Raw genomic sequence first — 16,301 nt, 5'->3', positions numbered from 1 at the left:
TCATTAGGCAGAAAATGGAAGAAACTGATTGGACTACCTGGACAAATGTATTGTTATAGTGTGCTTTAATGAAAAAGATCCAGCGCAGAGAGAGAAAACTTCCCAAAAAGATGAAACTAGAGCATGGTGCATTCTGACTTCAGCAGGGCTGCTGCGTATGAATGAATAGCCTACTTCATCACTTGCTGCAACAGTCTCCCTAACAGCAATGTTTTAGCTAGTCACTAAAACATGGTTTAAAACACCCCCGTCTCTCTGGACAATGGCAAGTCTGTTCCTCTTCAAATCTACCCCAACATCCCTTAACACAATGCTATTAAATTCTGCTCTGCAGAAGTCTGTGCCATTGAGAACTTAACCCTATAAAAACGTTTTATGCCAATTAATTATGAATGCGTGCAAAACAAAAATGTTCATTCAATTAAAAGAAAAACAACATTCAGCAAATACAGCTTTAAATACACTGCATTCGAGACTTGTCTATCTGCCGTGGACATGCAGTGATTTTCAGCCATCTAGGTTTGGCCCAGAGGAAAAGTCTACTGCCCCATTGCTCCTGAAAACATCCCTGGATCTGGACCCTTTCCCATTCTGTTCTGTGGTTTGGCAGATCTAGTTTACTTTAACAGAAAAACCACATTCAGGCAGCACGGACACACAAAAAACAAGATGGATTTCAATGAGGGTGATTGAGTCATATCAGTGAATCATTGCAAAAATTATAGCTAACTTGCAGATGCACTCTGCATTCACCCTATACAACCTGTGAAAGAGTGAAAATCTGCATTTATCAAAATTAAAATGCATCAAAAAGGTTTTTTTTGGCCAAAGCAGGCAGTAAGTTATGTGCAGAATCATGTGTATGGGGTGTGCAATGTAAGTAGTGTAAAAACGTAGTCAGCCAAGCTAGCAGAATGATGCTGAAATTTGGAACGAGAGGGGCAAATTGAGGGTTCATTTGAATTTCAAAATGTGATCATTTCACCACTTCACCTGACTTGGGAGGGCTCAGTGACCGCTGGCAAACATTACAGCACGTCTAATCCTTTTAACACACACACACCAGACTGAGGTTATAGGAAACACACACCATGCTAACCAGATCCTGATAACGGATAAGAAACAAAGGATGGGCTGCAGTAAGCGGGATGCACAATTCATTTAATTTTAATAGAAACTGCGACGTTGACATTTTCAATATGCAAATAGCAATGTCTTTGACGTCTCTATCCTTTCACCCTCGCTGTCATGCAGCTGCTTGCTTCCGACACAAACCAAGTCCCGCCCCTTGTCACTCAAGCAGGCACAGCTGGCTGTTAGACTCACTCAGCTTGAGTCGGCATGATTGTTTGCTTCTTCGTGTCAATCCACATGTTTCCTGTATTAGACTATTTGTTTTTGTATTTTATCCCTGCAAACAGCTAGTTGGTTAAAGATCCACACCACGTGAATCCCCAAAAACATGTTAACTTCTTATGTTCATTTCTCTAATACAGGCTGCTGCCAGTGACTGAGGCCGCATGTTGTTTGTGCAACGACATGTTCTGAGTCAGAGAAGAACATGAAGCGTATTTTAAAATCTTGTCTGAATATAACGTCTCTATTCAAAATGTATTTTGGGTCTCCTGGGAAACACTGACCAACACTTTGGATTCTACCCTGTCACAACTCCTTCTATAAGGTCTTTTTTATTTGTTGTCATGCCGAACACCAGCCATATACATTTGAATAGCCTACTCATTCTATTTCTATGATTCCAATGGTTCACATCACACACACAAACTGCCTTCAATAAGTATTCAAACTCCTCAGTTTATTCCACATTGTGTTACAGCCTGAATTCAATCTGTTTTCTTTCCTCTCATCCATCTACACACAATACCCCATAATGACAAATTAAAAATGTGTTTTTAGAAATACCAAATATATTGAAAATTAAATACAGAAATCTAATTCACAAGTATTCACACCCGAGTCAATACTCTGTAGAAGCACCATTGGCGATGACTACAGTTTTGGTTTCTACCCTGTGACAATTTCTACTATTTGTTTTTTTTCTTCTTTCGTTGTCATGCCAAACACCAGCCATAACTTCTTTGAGTCGTCTTGGGTAAGTCTGCATCAGCTTTGCACATCTGGATTTGGGGATTATCTCCCATTCTTGCAGATTTTCTCAAGCTCTGTTAAGTAAAATGGGGAGCTGCGGTGACCAGCAATCATCAAGTCATTCCACAGATTTTCAATGGGATTCAAGTCTGGGCTTTAGCTGGGCCACTCAAGTACTTTCACATTCTTGTTCTGAAGCCATTACAGCTTTGCTTTGGCTGTATGCATTGTCCTGTTGGAACGTAAACCTTCGGCACAGTCTAAGGTCGTTTGCTGACACCACCATGAAGCTGACACCACCATGCTTCATGGTAGGGATGGTGTTAGACGGGTGATGAGCTGTGCCTGGTTTTCTCCAGACATAATGCTTAGCATTCAGGCCAGAGTTAAATTTTTGTCTCATTAGACCACAGAATATTTGGTTTTACACTCTCACGTGTCTTTTTGCAAACTCCAGGCATGCTGTCATGTGCCTTTTCTCAGGAGTGATTGGTCACCTCCCTGACCAAGGGCCTTCTTGCCCGATTCCCCAGTTTGTTAGGTCTAGGCTGGGAAAATCCATACATCATCTATTTCCCAACTTTTAACACTCAAGAATGTTGTATACCCTTCCCCCGATATATAGTACCAGTCAAATGTTTGAACAAACCTACTCGTTCAAGGGTTTCTTTATTTGTTACTATTTTCTACATTGTAGAATAATGAAGACATCAAAACTATGAAAAAAAACATGGAATCATGTAGTAACCAAAAAAAGTGTGAAACAAATCAAAATATATTTTACATTTGAGATTCTTCAATGTAGCCACCCTTTGCCTTGATGACAGCTTTGCACACTCCTGGCATTCTCAACCACCTTAACCTGGAATGCTTCTCCAACAGTCTTGAAGGAGTTCCCACATATGCTGAACTGGCTGCTTTTCCTTCACTCTGCGGTCCAACTCATCCCAAACCATCTCAACTGGGTTGAGGTCAGGCGATTGTGGAGGCCAGGTCATCTGACGCCGCACTTCAACGCTCTCCTTCTTGGTCAAATAGCCCTTACACAGCAGAGAGATGTGTTGGGTCATTATCCTTCTGAAAAACAAATGATAGTGGGACTAAGCCAGATGGGATGCCGTGTCGCTACAGAATGCTGTGGTAGCCATGCTGGTTCAGTGTGCCTTAAATTCTAAAATAAATCACTGACAGTGTCACCAGCAAAGTAACCCCCACACCTCCTCCTCTATGCATCACTGTAGGAATCACACATGCGGAGATCATTCTTTCACCTACTCAGCGTCTCACGAAGACATGGCGGTTGGAACCAAAAATCGCAAATTTGGACTCATCATACCAGTTTAATGTCCATTGCTCGTGTTTCTTGGCCCAAGCAAGTCTTCTTATTGATGTCCTTTAGTAGTGGTTTCTTTGCAGCAATTTGACCATAAAGGCCTGATTCACGCAGTCTCCTCTGAACAGTTGATGTTGAGATGTGTCTGTTACTTGAAACTCTGAAGCATTTATTTGGGCTGCAATTTCTGAGGCTGGTAACTAATGAACTTATCCTCTGCAGCAGAGAACTCTGGGTCTTCCGTTCCTGTGGCGGTCCTCACGAGAGCCTGTCATCATAACGCTTGATGTTTTTGCGACTGCACTTGAAGAAAATGTCAAAGTTCTTGAAATGTTCCATATTGACTGACCTTCATGTCTTAAAGTAATGATGGACTGCCCTTTCTCTTTGCTTATTTGAGCTGTTCTTGCCATAATATGGATTTGGTCTTTGACCAAATAGGGCTATCTTCTGTACACCACCCCATACCTTGTCACAACAGAAGTGATTGGCTCAAACGCATTAAGAAGGAAAGAAATTCCACAAATGAACTTTTAACAAGGCATACCTGTTAATTGAAATGCATTCCAGGGGACTACCTCAAGATGCTGGTTGAGAGAGTGCAACGCTGTCGTCAAGGCAAAGGGTGGCTACTTTGAAGAATCTAAAATGTATTTTCATTTGTTTAACACTTTTTTGGTTACTACATGATTCCATGTGTTATTTCATAGTTTTGATGTCTTCACTATTATTCTACAACTTAGAAAACAGTAAAAATAAAGAAAAAACGTGGAATGAGCAAGTGTCCAAACTTTTGACTGGTACTGTATGCCTCATCACAATTCTCTCGGAGATCTACGGACAGTTCCTTGAACTTCATGGTATTGTTTCTGCAATGACATGCACCCTCAGCTGTCGGACCTTATATGGACAGGTGTGTTGAATTGGCCCACTGGTGGACTCCAAGTTCTAGTAACATCAATGATGATCAAAACAAATTGGATGCACCTGTGCTCAATTTGGAGTGTCATAGCAAAGGGGTGTGAATACTTAAGTAAATTAGATATTTCTATTTTCAGTAAATGTGCTAACATTTCTAACACTATGTGTTTTCAATTTGTCATTATGGGGTATTGTGTGTAGAAAGGTGAGAGTATTTTTTATTTATTTAATCCATTTTGAATTCAGGCTGAAACAACAAAATGTGGAATAAGGGGTATGAATACTTTAAGGCATATATGCCATTTAGCAGAAGCTTTTATTCAAAGTGACTTACAGTCATGCGTTCATACATATTTTCCGTATGGGCTGTCCCGAGGATCAAAGTGTTTTGATCTAAATTGCAATAAAAATGTATAAACCGCAGTAAACAAATAGATTTTTGGCACATATCGTGCAGCCCTAACACACACACGCACAGCCCAACTACCCACCTTGACTGGATGGCGAGATAGATGGTACGGCGAAATGCGACTAGGTTGACTTCCGTCTGGTCAAAGATGGTGACTTTCTCTGCTTCTATAAAAGTAAAACAGTACATAGTTATAAGGATGAAGGAGGGTTGTATTGATTGTTACACTGTCAGGTGTTGTCATGCTATCGGTCTCCACACAGAGGTCAATCTGTTTGTCTCACTCATTCTTTTGGGAGTTATTTCCATTTCCCAAGCATGGCGTTGCCAATACCAAAGTCGTGTGTTTGATTCCTGCAAGATACTAAAAATGAATGCACTTACTGAAGTCGCTGTGGATAAAAGTTGCCAAATGGCATGTATTATAATAATAAAACTGGGGTCATTCAAGTTGATACAAAGTTTAATGAATAGTGTACCGAAGTGTTCTGACAGACCATCTAGGAGAGAGCAGTCAGTGAAACGTAAAAGCAGTGACCGATCTCTTGCTTGCCATGGGATAGCATGGAGACACTGAGAAATGACCATGTGCATCCCTAAATGGCACCCAATTCCCTATATATGTGACTACTTTTGACCAGAACCCATTATAGTGCATTATATAGGGAATAGGGTGCCATTTGGGATGCACAGAGAATCAGAGGACTCCTTCCCTCCTAATGGTCTTGGTATGCAGTGCATTTCCTTTGCAGTACTGAGCCACTGGGGATGATGAGATTTCTGGGGCAGATTACCTCTGGGACAATCAAGGACAGCCAAGGCCACCACTATAACCACCACTGTCCCCAAGTTACCGCAGTACAGAATGTGTCACTGTTAACATAACAGTATCCTTCCTCTTGTCACATGTTTAGAGTTTTGAACCATGCTCTTTGTAATTGTTGAATGTCAGTGTCCTTCTGTGTTAATCTTTGTGATTTTTCAAATGAATAAGATGTTGTATGCATACCATCTCCACCCTCTTCCCCCTCCTTTTCTCCATCATTATCATCATCTTCATCATCATCACTTCCATTGGCATCCTCTCCAGAGTCGCTGCTGCCCTCATCCAGGATCTCTGTGGAGAAAAGAGATGGTCATATGACATTCTACACTAAAACACATTACTTTCTCCAACATTTGTATTTACTTAACTAGGTATGTCATGGAGGACACCATCTTTTACAATAACTATCTGAAATTATGGCACAGTATGGTGGAATTCAGTTGATCATACAGACTTTATACACTGTAGTAGCTGCAACATTAGCTAGGTAGCTGCCAGACAACAATAACCTATTACACATTAAACCATATTCAGTTCAATGTCAAATGTTTTGCTTTGTCTTAAGGCAATAATTGGCATTGTGATCCATCCATCTAGCAACTCACCCTTTTTAATTGCTTTGTACTTCTCCTCGTTCTCCAAGAAGTCTGTATCCATCTTAAAGACATCTGCAAGATACAGAACATTATTGTTTTTAATAGCAACCATTTGTTTGCAATTACTACATTCCAGAGCACTTAAAATCACTGCAAATGAGCCACAATCAGAAGTAATTACCCATAAAAACACACTCATTGTGTATTAGGATGCATTTCATATCAGGGCTTAAAGTGATAATGGCTTTCTTCCCTTCTCTTGCACCCTGAAGGAACGCGTGTATAGATTTTCCAATTAGGACAAGTGTGTATGTGCTGAAGCTACAGAAAATATGTTCATCATCTGTTGAATTGAACAAACATAAATAAATAGAAGCGGAATCTTAATGTCAGTCTGAAAAAATAACCCTCTTTTACGAGAGAGCGAGGGGGTGAGATAGAGGGTAGAGACGAACGCTGTGATTTCTCTCCTCTCAGAGAACATCATTCCACACTGGGACATCTATAGAGAGACTGATAGAGGAAACCCCCAGCTATACCAGCATAATTAGCTCAGAATCCTTAGGGGCCTAAAGGACAGCAGGTGAATTGACTGAATAATGGGACGGGGTATTCTCTCCCCCCTGGCAATGAACATGCTGAAAACTAAGCCATCACAGATATGGCTCAATTGTATTTTCTTAAAAACATGTTCTCACCTTGTCTCCTCCCCTTCATTTACACAGATTCAAATAGTCTTGATCGTTGAAAACCACATGGTGGAAGCTAACCATTGGCTGGCTTTCACATTGTCAAGTTATTTCAGAACAGCGCAATTAAGTAGGGTGAGGATAGGACTGTTGTGGTGACCATATTAGTGCCACACCGGAAGTCACGAGTCAGTCAAATTCCACATCAAATTTTATTGGTCACATACACATGGGTAGCAGATATTAATGAGAGTGTAGCGAAACGCTTCTGCTTCTAGTTCCGACCGTGCTGGAATATCTCACAAGTAATCACACAATTTCACAACAACTACCTTATACACACAAGTGTAAAGGAATGAATAAGAATATGTACATATAAATATATGGATGAGCGATGGCCGAACGGCATAGGCAATATGCAGTAGAGGGTATAGAGTACAGTATATACATATGAGATGAGTAATGTAGGGCATGTAAACATTATATAAAGTGGCATTGTTTAAAGTTACATTTATTACATCCAATCTACCAACATACTGATTTGAGTCAGTATGTTGGCATCAGCCACTCAATGTTAGTGATGGCTGTAGTGATGCTGTTTAACAGTCCGATGGCCTTGAGATAGCTGTTTTTCAGTCTCTCGGTCCCAGCTTTGATGCACCTGTACTGACTTCGCCTTCTGGGTGATAGCGGGGCGAACAGGCAGTGGCTCGGATGGTTGTTGTCCTTGATGATCTTTTTGGCCTTACTGTGATATCGGGTGATGTAAGTGTCCTGGAGAGCAGGTAGTTTGCACGCGGTGATGCGTTGTGGAGACCTCACTACCCTCTTGAGAACCTTACGTTTGTGGCCAGAGCAGCTGCCATACCAGGCGGTGATACAGCCCGACAGGAGGCTCTCGATTGTGCATCTGTAAAAGTCTCCTTTGTTTTGTTGACTTTGAGTGTGAGGTTATCTTCCTGACAACACACTCCGAGGGCCCTCACCTCCTCGTCGTTGTTGGTAATCAAGCCTACCACTGTAGTGTCGTCTGAAAACTTGATGATTGAGTTGGCCACACAGTCATGGGTGAACAGGGAGTACAGGAGAGGGCTGAGAACGCACCCTTGTGGGGCCCCAGTGTTGAGGATCAGCGAGGTGGAGATGTTTCCTACCCTCATCACCTGGGAGCGGCCCGTCAGAAAGTCCAGAACCCAGTTGCACAGGGTGGGGCCGAGTTTAGAGGGTACTATGATGTTAAATGCTGAGCTGTAATCGATGAACAACTTTCTTACATAGGTATTCCTCTTGTCCAGATAGGTTAGGGCAGTGTGAGTGCGTTGTCTGTGGACCAATTGGGGCGGTAAGTGGGTCTAGGGTGTCAGGTAATGTATAGGTGATATGATCCTTGACTAGTCTCTCAAAGTACTTCATGGATGACGGAAGTGAGTGCTACAGGGCGGTAGTCGTTTAGCTTAGTTACCTTAGCTTTCTTAGGAACAGGAACAATAGTGGCCCTCTTGTAGCATGTGGGAACAGCAGACTGGGATAGGGATTATGTCCGTAAACACACCAGCCAGCTGGTCGGCGCATGCTCTGAGTACACGGCTAGGGAGCCTTGCGAGGGTTAACACGTTTAAATGTTTTACTCATGTTGGCTGGGGTGAAGGAGAGCCCACAGGTTTTGATAGCGGGCCGCGAGCAAAGAAGTTGTTTAGTTTGTCTGGGAGCAAGACGCCCGTGTCCACGACGGGGCTGGTTTTCTTTTTGTAGTTCGTGATTGACAGTAAACCCTGCCACATGCGTCTCGTGTGTGAGCCGTTGAATTGTGACTCTACTTTGTCTCTATACTGACGGTGAGCTTGTTTGATTGGGAATAGCGACACGGTTTGTATTTGGTCATGTTTCCGGTCGCCTTGCCATAATTAAAAGCATTGGTTTGCGCTTTTAGTTTTGCGAGAATGCTGTCATCAATCCACGGTTTCTGGTTGGGGAAGATTTGAATAGTTACCGTGGGTACAACATCACCGATGCACTTGCTAATAAACTTGCTCACCGAATCAGCGTATACATCAATGTTGTTGTCTGAGACCATCCAGAACATATCCCAGTCCACGTGATTGAAGCAATCTTGAAGCGTGGAATCAGATTGGTTGGACCAGCGTTGAACAGACCTGAGCACGGGTGTTTGGAGTCAAATGGAGTCGTGGTCAGATTTGCTGAAAGGGTGAGGGAAGGCTTTGTATGCGTCGCGGAAGTTAGTAGCAGCATTGATCCAGAGTTTTGCCAGCCCGGGTCAGGCATTCGATATGCTGATAAAATTTAGGGAGCCTTGTTAAAAATCCCCAGCTACAATAAATGCAGCCTCAGGATATGTTTTTTCCAGTTTACATAGAGTCCTATGAAGTTCTTTCAGGGCCGTCGAGGTGTCTGCTTGGGGGGGGGGGGTATACACGGCTGTGATTATAATCGAAGAGAATTCTCTTGGTAGATGATGCTGTCTGCATTTGATTGTAAGAAATTCTAGGTCAGGTGAACTTGAGTTCTTGTATGTTGTTATGATCACACCACGACTGGTTAATCATACGGCATGCACCCCCACCCTTCTTACCAGAGAGATGTTTGTTTCTGTCGGTCCCGATGCGCAAAGAAACCGGGTGGCTGTACCGACTCTGAGAACGCATCCCGAGTGAGCCACGTTTCCGTGAAACAGAGAATGTTACAATCTCTGATGTCTCTCTGGAAGGCAACCCTTCCTCAAATTTAGTCTACCTTGTTGTCAAGAGACTGGACATTGGCGAGTAGTATACTCGGGAGCGGTGAGCCTGTCTACGGAGCCTGACCAGAAGACCGCTCCGTCTGCCCCTTCTGTGGCGCTCTTGTTTTGGGTCGTGTACTGGGATCCGATCCATTGTCCTGGGTGGTGGTCCAAACAGAAGATCCGCTTTGGGGAAGTCGTATTCCTGGTCGTAATGTTGGTAAGTTGATGTTGCTCTTATATCCAATAGTTCTTTCCAGCTATATGTCATAAGACTTAAGATTTCCTGTGGTAACAGTGTATGAAATAATACCCCAAAAAACTAAATCCTGCATAGTTTCCTAGGAAAGCAAAGCGAACATCTCTGGCCGAACCATATCACACACGTTTAGTCACAATAATTTGGATATCCAAGCTCTGATGCTGCTGCTGGTCATCATTAGTAGCCTTCCAAACTTGCTAAATGCCTGGTACTCAGCACTCTATTGTTCCTTTAATCACTATGACATAAATGCAAATGTATTAGAAAATCTAATCAAACACTTCATGAGAGCCCATGAGCTCATGTTGCACAACATTTCTATAGGCTATGCAACTGCGGGAGAAAACAGTGACATCCGCTAATGAAAAGAGGAGATTTCTATAGGCTAGGCCTACTATATTTATTTCTCAACTTTCCTAATATTAAGTACATTGCTTATATTTCCAACAGGAGTAAAGCCTACGTGAAAATAAACCATGGGGAAAAGTGTCCTCCAGTCGATATTTAAGTGCATAGATGACATGTATTTTTTTCCCGTTGACCCTGTTTCGAGACAGGTGTATGATAATGGTCCATTCTAAATTAAATGTCAGACATATGATTTGGTATATATAAAGACAAGATTAAATCAAGAATAGTCTGATGGGTGACAATATTATAATTCACAAGTGATAGGCTATATTATCACTTGTGAATGATGCCCAGCATCAAGGTCAGAAACGAGGCCTTTTTTGGGCAACTTTTTGAATCAGTCGCACACTTTTTTTGAATAGCCTAGCCCATAGGCCTGTAAGTTTTAATAAGGTTTGTATCACAACTAAAGTAGCCAAATAACTTCTTAAAATGAAGCACATTAATCCGTTTTACAAGGGGTGTAAATCCTAACTGGCATACACAAGCAGCGCGTGAGTTTCAAGTTTGGGGAAGTGCTTACCAACATTTGAAGATAAATATTCTGATCTGTTGAGTCAGCCTCATTGCTTTAAAAAAATGTTTTGATGCTAATGGATGTATTAATTTGGTACAGTGCCTTGCGAAAGTATTCGGCCCCCTTGAACTTTGTGACCTTTTGCCACATTTCAGGCTTCAAACATAGAGATATAAAACTGTATTTTTTTGTGAAGAATCAACAACAAGTGGGGACACAATCATGAAGTGGAACAACATTTATTGGATATTTCAAACTTTTTAACAAATCAAAAACTGAAAAATTGGGCGTGCAAAATTATTCAGCCCCTTTACTTTCAGTGCAGCAAACTCTCTCCAGAAGTTCAGTGAGGATCTCTGAATGATCCAATGTTGACCTAAATGACTAATGATGATAAATACAATCCACCTGTGTGTAATCAAGTCTCCGTATAAATGCACCTGCACTGTGATAGTCTCAGAGGTCCGTTAAAAGAGCAGAGAGCATCATGAAGAACAAGGAACACACCAGGCAGGTCCGAGATACTGTTGTGAAGAAGTTTAAAGCCGGATTTGGATACAAAAAGATTTCCCAAGCTTTAAACATCCCAAGGAGCATTGTACAAGCGATAATATTGAAATGGAAGGAGTATCAGACCACTGCAAATCTACCAAGACCTGGCCGTCCCTCTAAACTTTCAGCTCATACAAGGAGAAGACTGATCAGAGATGCAGCCAAGAGGCCCATGATCACTCTGGATGAACTGCAGAGATCTACAGCTGAGGTGGGAGACTCTGTCCATAGGACAACAATCAGTCGTATATTGCACAAATCTGGTCTTTATGGAAGAGTGGCAAGAAGAAAGCCATTTCTTAAAGATATCCATAAAAAGTGTTGTTTAAAGTTTGCCACAAGCCACCTGGGAGACACACCAAACATGTGGAAGAAGGTGCTCTGGTCAGATTAAACCAAAATTTTACTTTTTGGCAACAATGCAAAACGTTATGTTTGGCGTAATAGCAACACAGCTCATCACCCTGAACACATCATCCCCACTGTCAAACATGGTGGTGGCAGCATCATGGTTTGGGCCTGCTTTTCTTCAGCAGGGACAGGGAAGATGGTTAAAATTGATGGGAAGATGGATGGAGCCAAATACAGGACCATTCTGGAAGAAAACCTGATGGAGTCTGCAAAAGACCTGAGACTGGGACGGAGATTTGTCTTCCAACAAGTCAATGATCCAAAACATAAAGCAAACGCTACAATGGAATGGTTCAAAAATAAACATATCCAGGTGTTAGAATGGCCAAGTCAAAGTCCAGACCTGAATCCAATCGAGAATCTGTGGAAAGAACTGAAAACTGTTGTTCACAAATGCTCTCCATCCAACCTCACTGAGCTCGAGCTGTTTTGCAAGGAGGAATGGGAAAAAATGTCAGTCTCTCGATGTGCAAAACTGATAGAGACATACCCCAAGCGACTTACAGATGTAATAGCAGCAAAAGGTGGCGCTACAATGTATTAACTTAAGGGGGCTGAATAATTTTGCACGCCCAATTTTTCAGTTTTTGATCTGTTAAAAAAGTTTGAAATATCCAATAAATGTCGTTCCACTTCATGATTGTGTCCCACTTGTTGTTGATTCTTCACAAAAAAATACAGTTTTATATCTTTATGTTTGAAGCCTGAAATGTGGCAAAAGGTCGCAAAGTTCAAGGGGGCCGAATACTTTCGCAAGGCACTGTATCTATCGCATCCCACAACTATGTTTGAAATGTGTTTCTCGCACAGAATAGGTAGACTTTCGTACTACGGGGAAGCAGACTGACATAGGATAGTCCTTTTGCTGTTCATACGCCTACTCATCTTGTTGGTTGACGAAATGTAAATGTGGACAATTCTTCCAATATCTTCAATTTGCACCTTGGAATTGGAGGACGGGCACAGTTGCATCCCAACGTGTATGTCTTCACTTGTAGCCTGTGAGAAAGACCAGATCACATGATGGCGAGCAATGTAAGTGAGAGACGCTTCAGATTGCACAGCACACTCAGGGAGAAGGGCACAATGCAGCACTCTGGGCCACAAAAGGCATGGATTTTTGGGGGGTGAATTACAGCCACAAAAGGGATGCCACTGTGAAATTCAAGACATTATCAAGTGCTTGTCAAATTGTGAATGAGAGACTACTGGAGTGTGCACAGTCTGCCCAAAAAACAAAGCAGAGCTCATGCCTTTCAAGCAATGTTTTTCAAATCATCATTAGTCTCATTATGCAGCCTTACAATGTATTAAACATCTAAACATATAGCCCAACATTGGTAGAACTAAAGGTACATTAATAACTCTAAATGAAGCATATAGGAGTACCTATTTCTTTGTTAACTACTCAACACAGAATAGCCACGTGTGCGCACTCCTTCAAATCATTGAGAAAATATTTATATTTTATTCAGCTTTGTTCAATTGTATTCTTCAGACTATAAAATAATGCCACGGAATTCTAAGCAAATCTTGTCTGCTAAATGAACTATTGTAGCCCACAGCCATTTGGCATAGCCACATCAGGACAACTCATACTATGCTATTCTGTTCTTCTGAAATAGACTACATTTTCCTCATATCATGCTTCTTTAGACCCGTCTAAAATAAATAATGGATTTATTGTGAATGTGACTTTTTGTCTTGTAGGCTGTGTGTGGAAGCCAGCAGATGCTAAATGTGTTTATGTAAATTAACTGTCAATGACTGTGAGGACAACAGTCATTTCCTTGACAATCGCCGGCAGACGAAATTGTGACCGCCACAGCCCTAGGTGAGGACACTGTTTTTTTATAAAGTATTGGCTGGTTAGGTCTGCAGTATTTGAATGCCTGGGCATACCTTACTCAGGATATCTTCTTGGTTGTAGTGATCCTCTAGGGGCAGCATGGGTGTGAACTGACCCTACTAGGGACTCCCAACTAGAGGTTCCAGAGTGGCGCAGCGGCCTAAGACAATGCATCTCAGTGCTAGAGGTGTCACTACAGACACCCTGGTTCGAATCCAGGGTCTATCACAACCGGCCGTGATTGCGAGTCCCATATGGCACCCCACAATTGGCCCAGTGTTGTCCGGGTTTGGCCTGTATAGGCCGTCATTAACTGACTTGCCTAGTTAAATGAAAGTTAAATAAATATTCTATACACAGGGCCACTCAGTGACCAGTTTATTTGGTACACCACCCCCCCGTTCACAAAAATGGTTCTCTCCTACCGACAGTGAGTCATGTGGCCTGCTATATAAAGCAGGCAGACAAAGGCATTCAGTTACTACTCGATTACAAACAAGTGACCTAAGCGACATGGTATGATCGTCGGTACCAGGCACACCGGTTCTAGTATCTCAGAAACATTCGGCCTCCTAGGCTTTTCACGCACGACAGTGTCTAGGGTTTACCGAGAATTGTGAGACAAACAAAAAAACATCCAGTCAGTGGCAGTGCTGTGGCCAAAAACAGCTTGCTGATGAGAGGTCGAAGGCGAATGGCAAGAATAATGCAAGGTGACGGGCCACAAACAGGCAAATAACAGCGCAGTACAACAGTGTGTGCCGAATGGTATCTTGGAATGCACAACTCGTCGGTCCTTGTCACAGATAGGCTATTGTATCAGACGACCACACCGCGTTCCAATCCTATCGGCTAAAAACAAGAAGAGGCTCCAGTGGACACGCGATCACCAACACTGGATAATTGAGAAGTGGATAAACATTGCCTAGTCAGACAAATCCCAGTTCCGGTTGCGTCATGCTGATGGCAGAGTAAGGATTTGGAGTACGCAGCACGTGTCCATGGCCCCATCATGCCTGGTGTCAACGGTATAGGCTGGTGGTGATGGTGTGGGGAAGGTTTTACTGGCACACGATAGGTCCCTTGATGACAATTGAGCAACATTTGAACGCCACACCTTGTAGAATCTATGCCCTGAAGAATTCAGGCTGTTCTGGTGCCAAAGGGGGTCCAACCCGGTACTAGATGGGTGTACCAAATAAACATTATAATCTGTAGCATCTTACTGAGTATATCTTCTTGGTTGTAGTCGTCCTCTAGGGGCAGCATGTGTGTGAACTGATCTTCTTCCTCCACCAAGTCCAGCCCCTCTGGGACGATAGGGTGGTCCTTAAACCCATCCTTCCTGATGGCAAACATCACTTCGATCATGTACTGCACCCGCTTGTCAATCTCTGACTCGTGAAGGATGTTGCGCAGCCGCTCGAAAATGGCTAAAAACAGAAGAGACAGTGTTTAAATTAGATAACAAGCGAAATGGGACGTAAGAACACCAGAGAAATAAAGAAATCCCTTGATTTCTCTGAATGAGCTGTGATGCAGTGCTAAAAGGATTCTGTAGCTTTGATGGAACTAATGCTTCCTTCTCTCAAGCCTGTTCAAACAGTAAGAGCGGACGTGTTCTGTATAGCCATGGACCATTAACGCCCCTAGGAGACCTCAGTGTATAGCCATGGAACATTAATGCCCCTAGGGGAGACCTCAGTGTATAGCTTTGTACCATTGATGCCCCTAGGGGAAACCTCCGTGAGTTTGAGGCCACACTCCTTGAGGAAGCTGATGGACACCTCCACGCTGTCGTCAGTAGGTCTCTCCAGGAGCAGAGTCAACATCTCCAGACACAAGACCTCATGGGCCACATTCTGATTGACGAGATGAGCAACAAACTTTGATGCCGTGAGACATTGTGCCTGAAAAACAAGAATACAAAATGTATTAGAAAGAGTTAAACAGCTGAGCTCTGAACTTCTCCATAATATGTATCAACGTTATATGTATAAATGAGGCAGGAGTGACTGAAGTAGCTGAAGCAGTCACCGTGTCTTCCCATCACATCGTTATGTCAAAACTAAACGAGGCGGCAGCTAGTCACCTTGTCGTTCCTCCGGTAGCCCTTGCGGAAGTTAAGGATGAGTCTCTTGAGGATGAGCTCTCCTATCTGAGGGAACTTGGAGTTGATGATGGCTACCACAGCAGCATAGACGTGGGTGAAGGTGGCCGAAGCACTCTGGGCCTGCAGGGTGGACCTGGCCAGGAGACCTCTGGAGAATGGACACGGACACACACAGGCGGCACAGACAGAGACAAGGACAGACAGAAGGATGGACGGTCAGACAAACACGCAGTGAGCTGCACTTAAACATGACTTTACCCAAATAATCCATGTCTCAAAGCTAAGGAGTAATACATTTGATTGATAAATCAAGCTGGAGCCATTACCTTCCCCTAACAATATTCTCCTGCAGCAGCTCCTGAATGATCATGGCGATGTTGGACACATTCACCTTGTTGATCAGACCGTTGATAGACTTCTTCAGAGCCTCCCAGCTCATACGCTGGTATGCCAGACTGGAAACAAGAGAAAAATCATCCTTATCAAATGTAGTCATGAAGCCATTTTCACATCAGCAGTGAAAAAGTGGTTATACAATAACGCAGCCAGAACATATTTCAAATTCCTTT

At 42.7% G+C, this 16,301-nt stretch overlaps 1 protein-coding gene across 1 annotated transcript in view; it reads right to left on the bottom strand.

The window, feature by feature from the left end:
• The window catches only part of LOC135519265 (pre-mRNA-splicing factor CWC22 homolog), a 53,676-nt gene that overhangs the window by 23,387 nt on the left and 13,988 nt on the right, over positions 1-16,301 (bottom strand). Inside the window, exons 7-13 of the mRNA XM_064944399.1 lie at positions 16,059-16,187; positions 15,712-15,880; positions 15,340-15,529; positions 14,846-15,052; positions 6,201-6,263; positions 5,779-5,886; positions 4,852-4,936 (exon numbers count right to left, since the gene is read on the bottom strand). Coding sequence (XP_064800471.1) covers positions 4,852-4,936; positions 5,779-5,886; positions 6,201-6,263; positions 14,846-15,052; positions 15,340-15,529; positions 15,712-15,880; positions 16,059-16,187 — 951 coding nt within the window. The remainder of the gene's footprint in view (positions 1-4,851; positions 4,937-5,778; positions 5,887-6,200; positions 6,264-14,845; positions 15,053-15,339; positions 15,530-15,711; positions 15,881-16,058; positions 16,188-16,301) is intronic.

This window comes from Oncorhynchus masou, chromosome 29 (genome assembly GCF_036934945.1).
Source record: "Oncorhynchus masou masou isolate Uvic2021 chromosome 29, UVic_Omas_1.1, whole genome shotgun sequence".
Lineage (NCBI taxonomy): Eukaryota > Metazoa > Chordata > Actinopteri > Salmoniformes > Salmonidae > Oncorhynchus > Oncorhynchus masou.
This window is presented reverse-complemented; position numbering and strand designations above follow the sequence as displayed.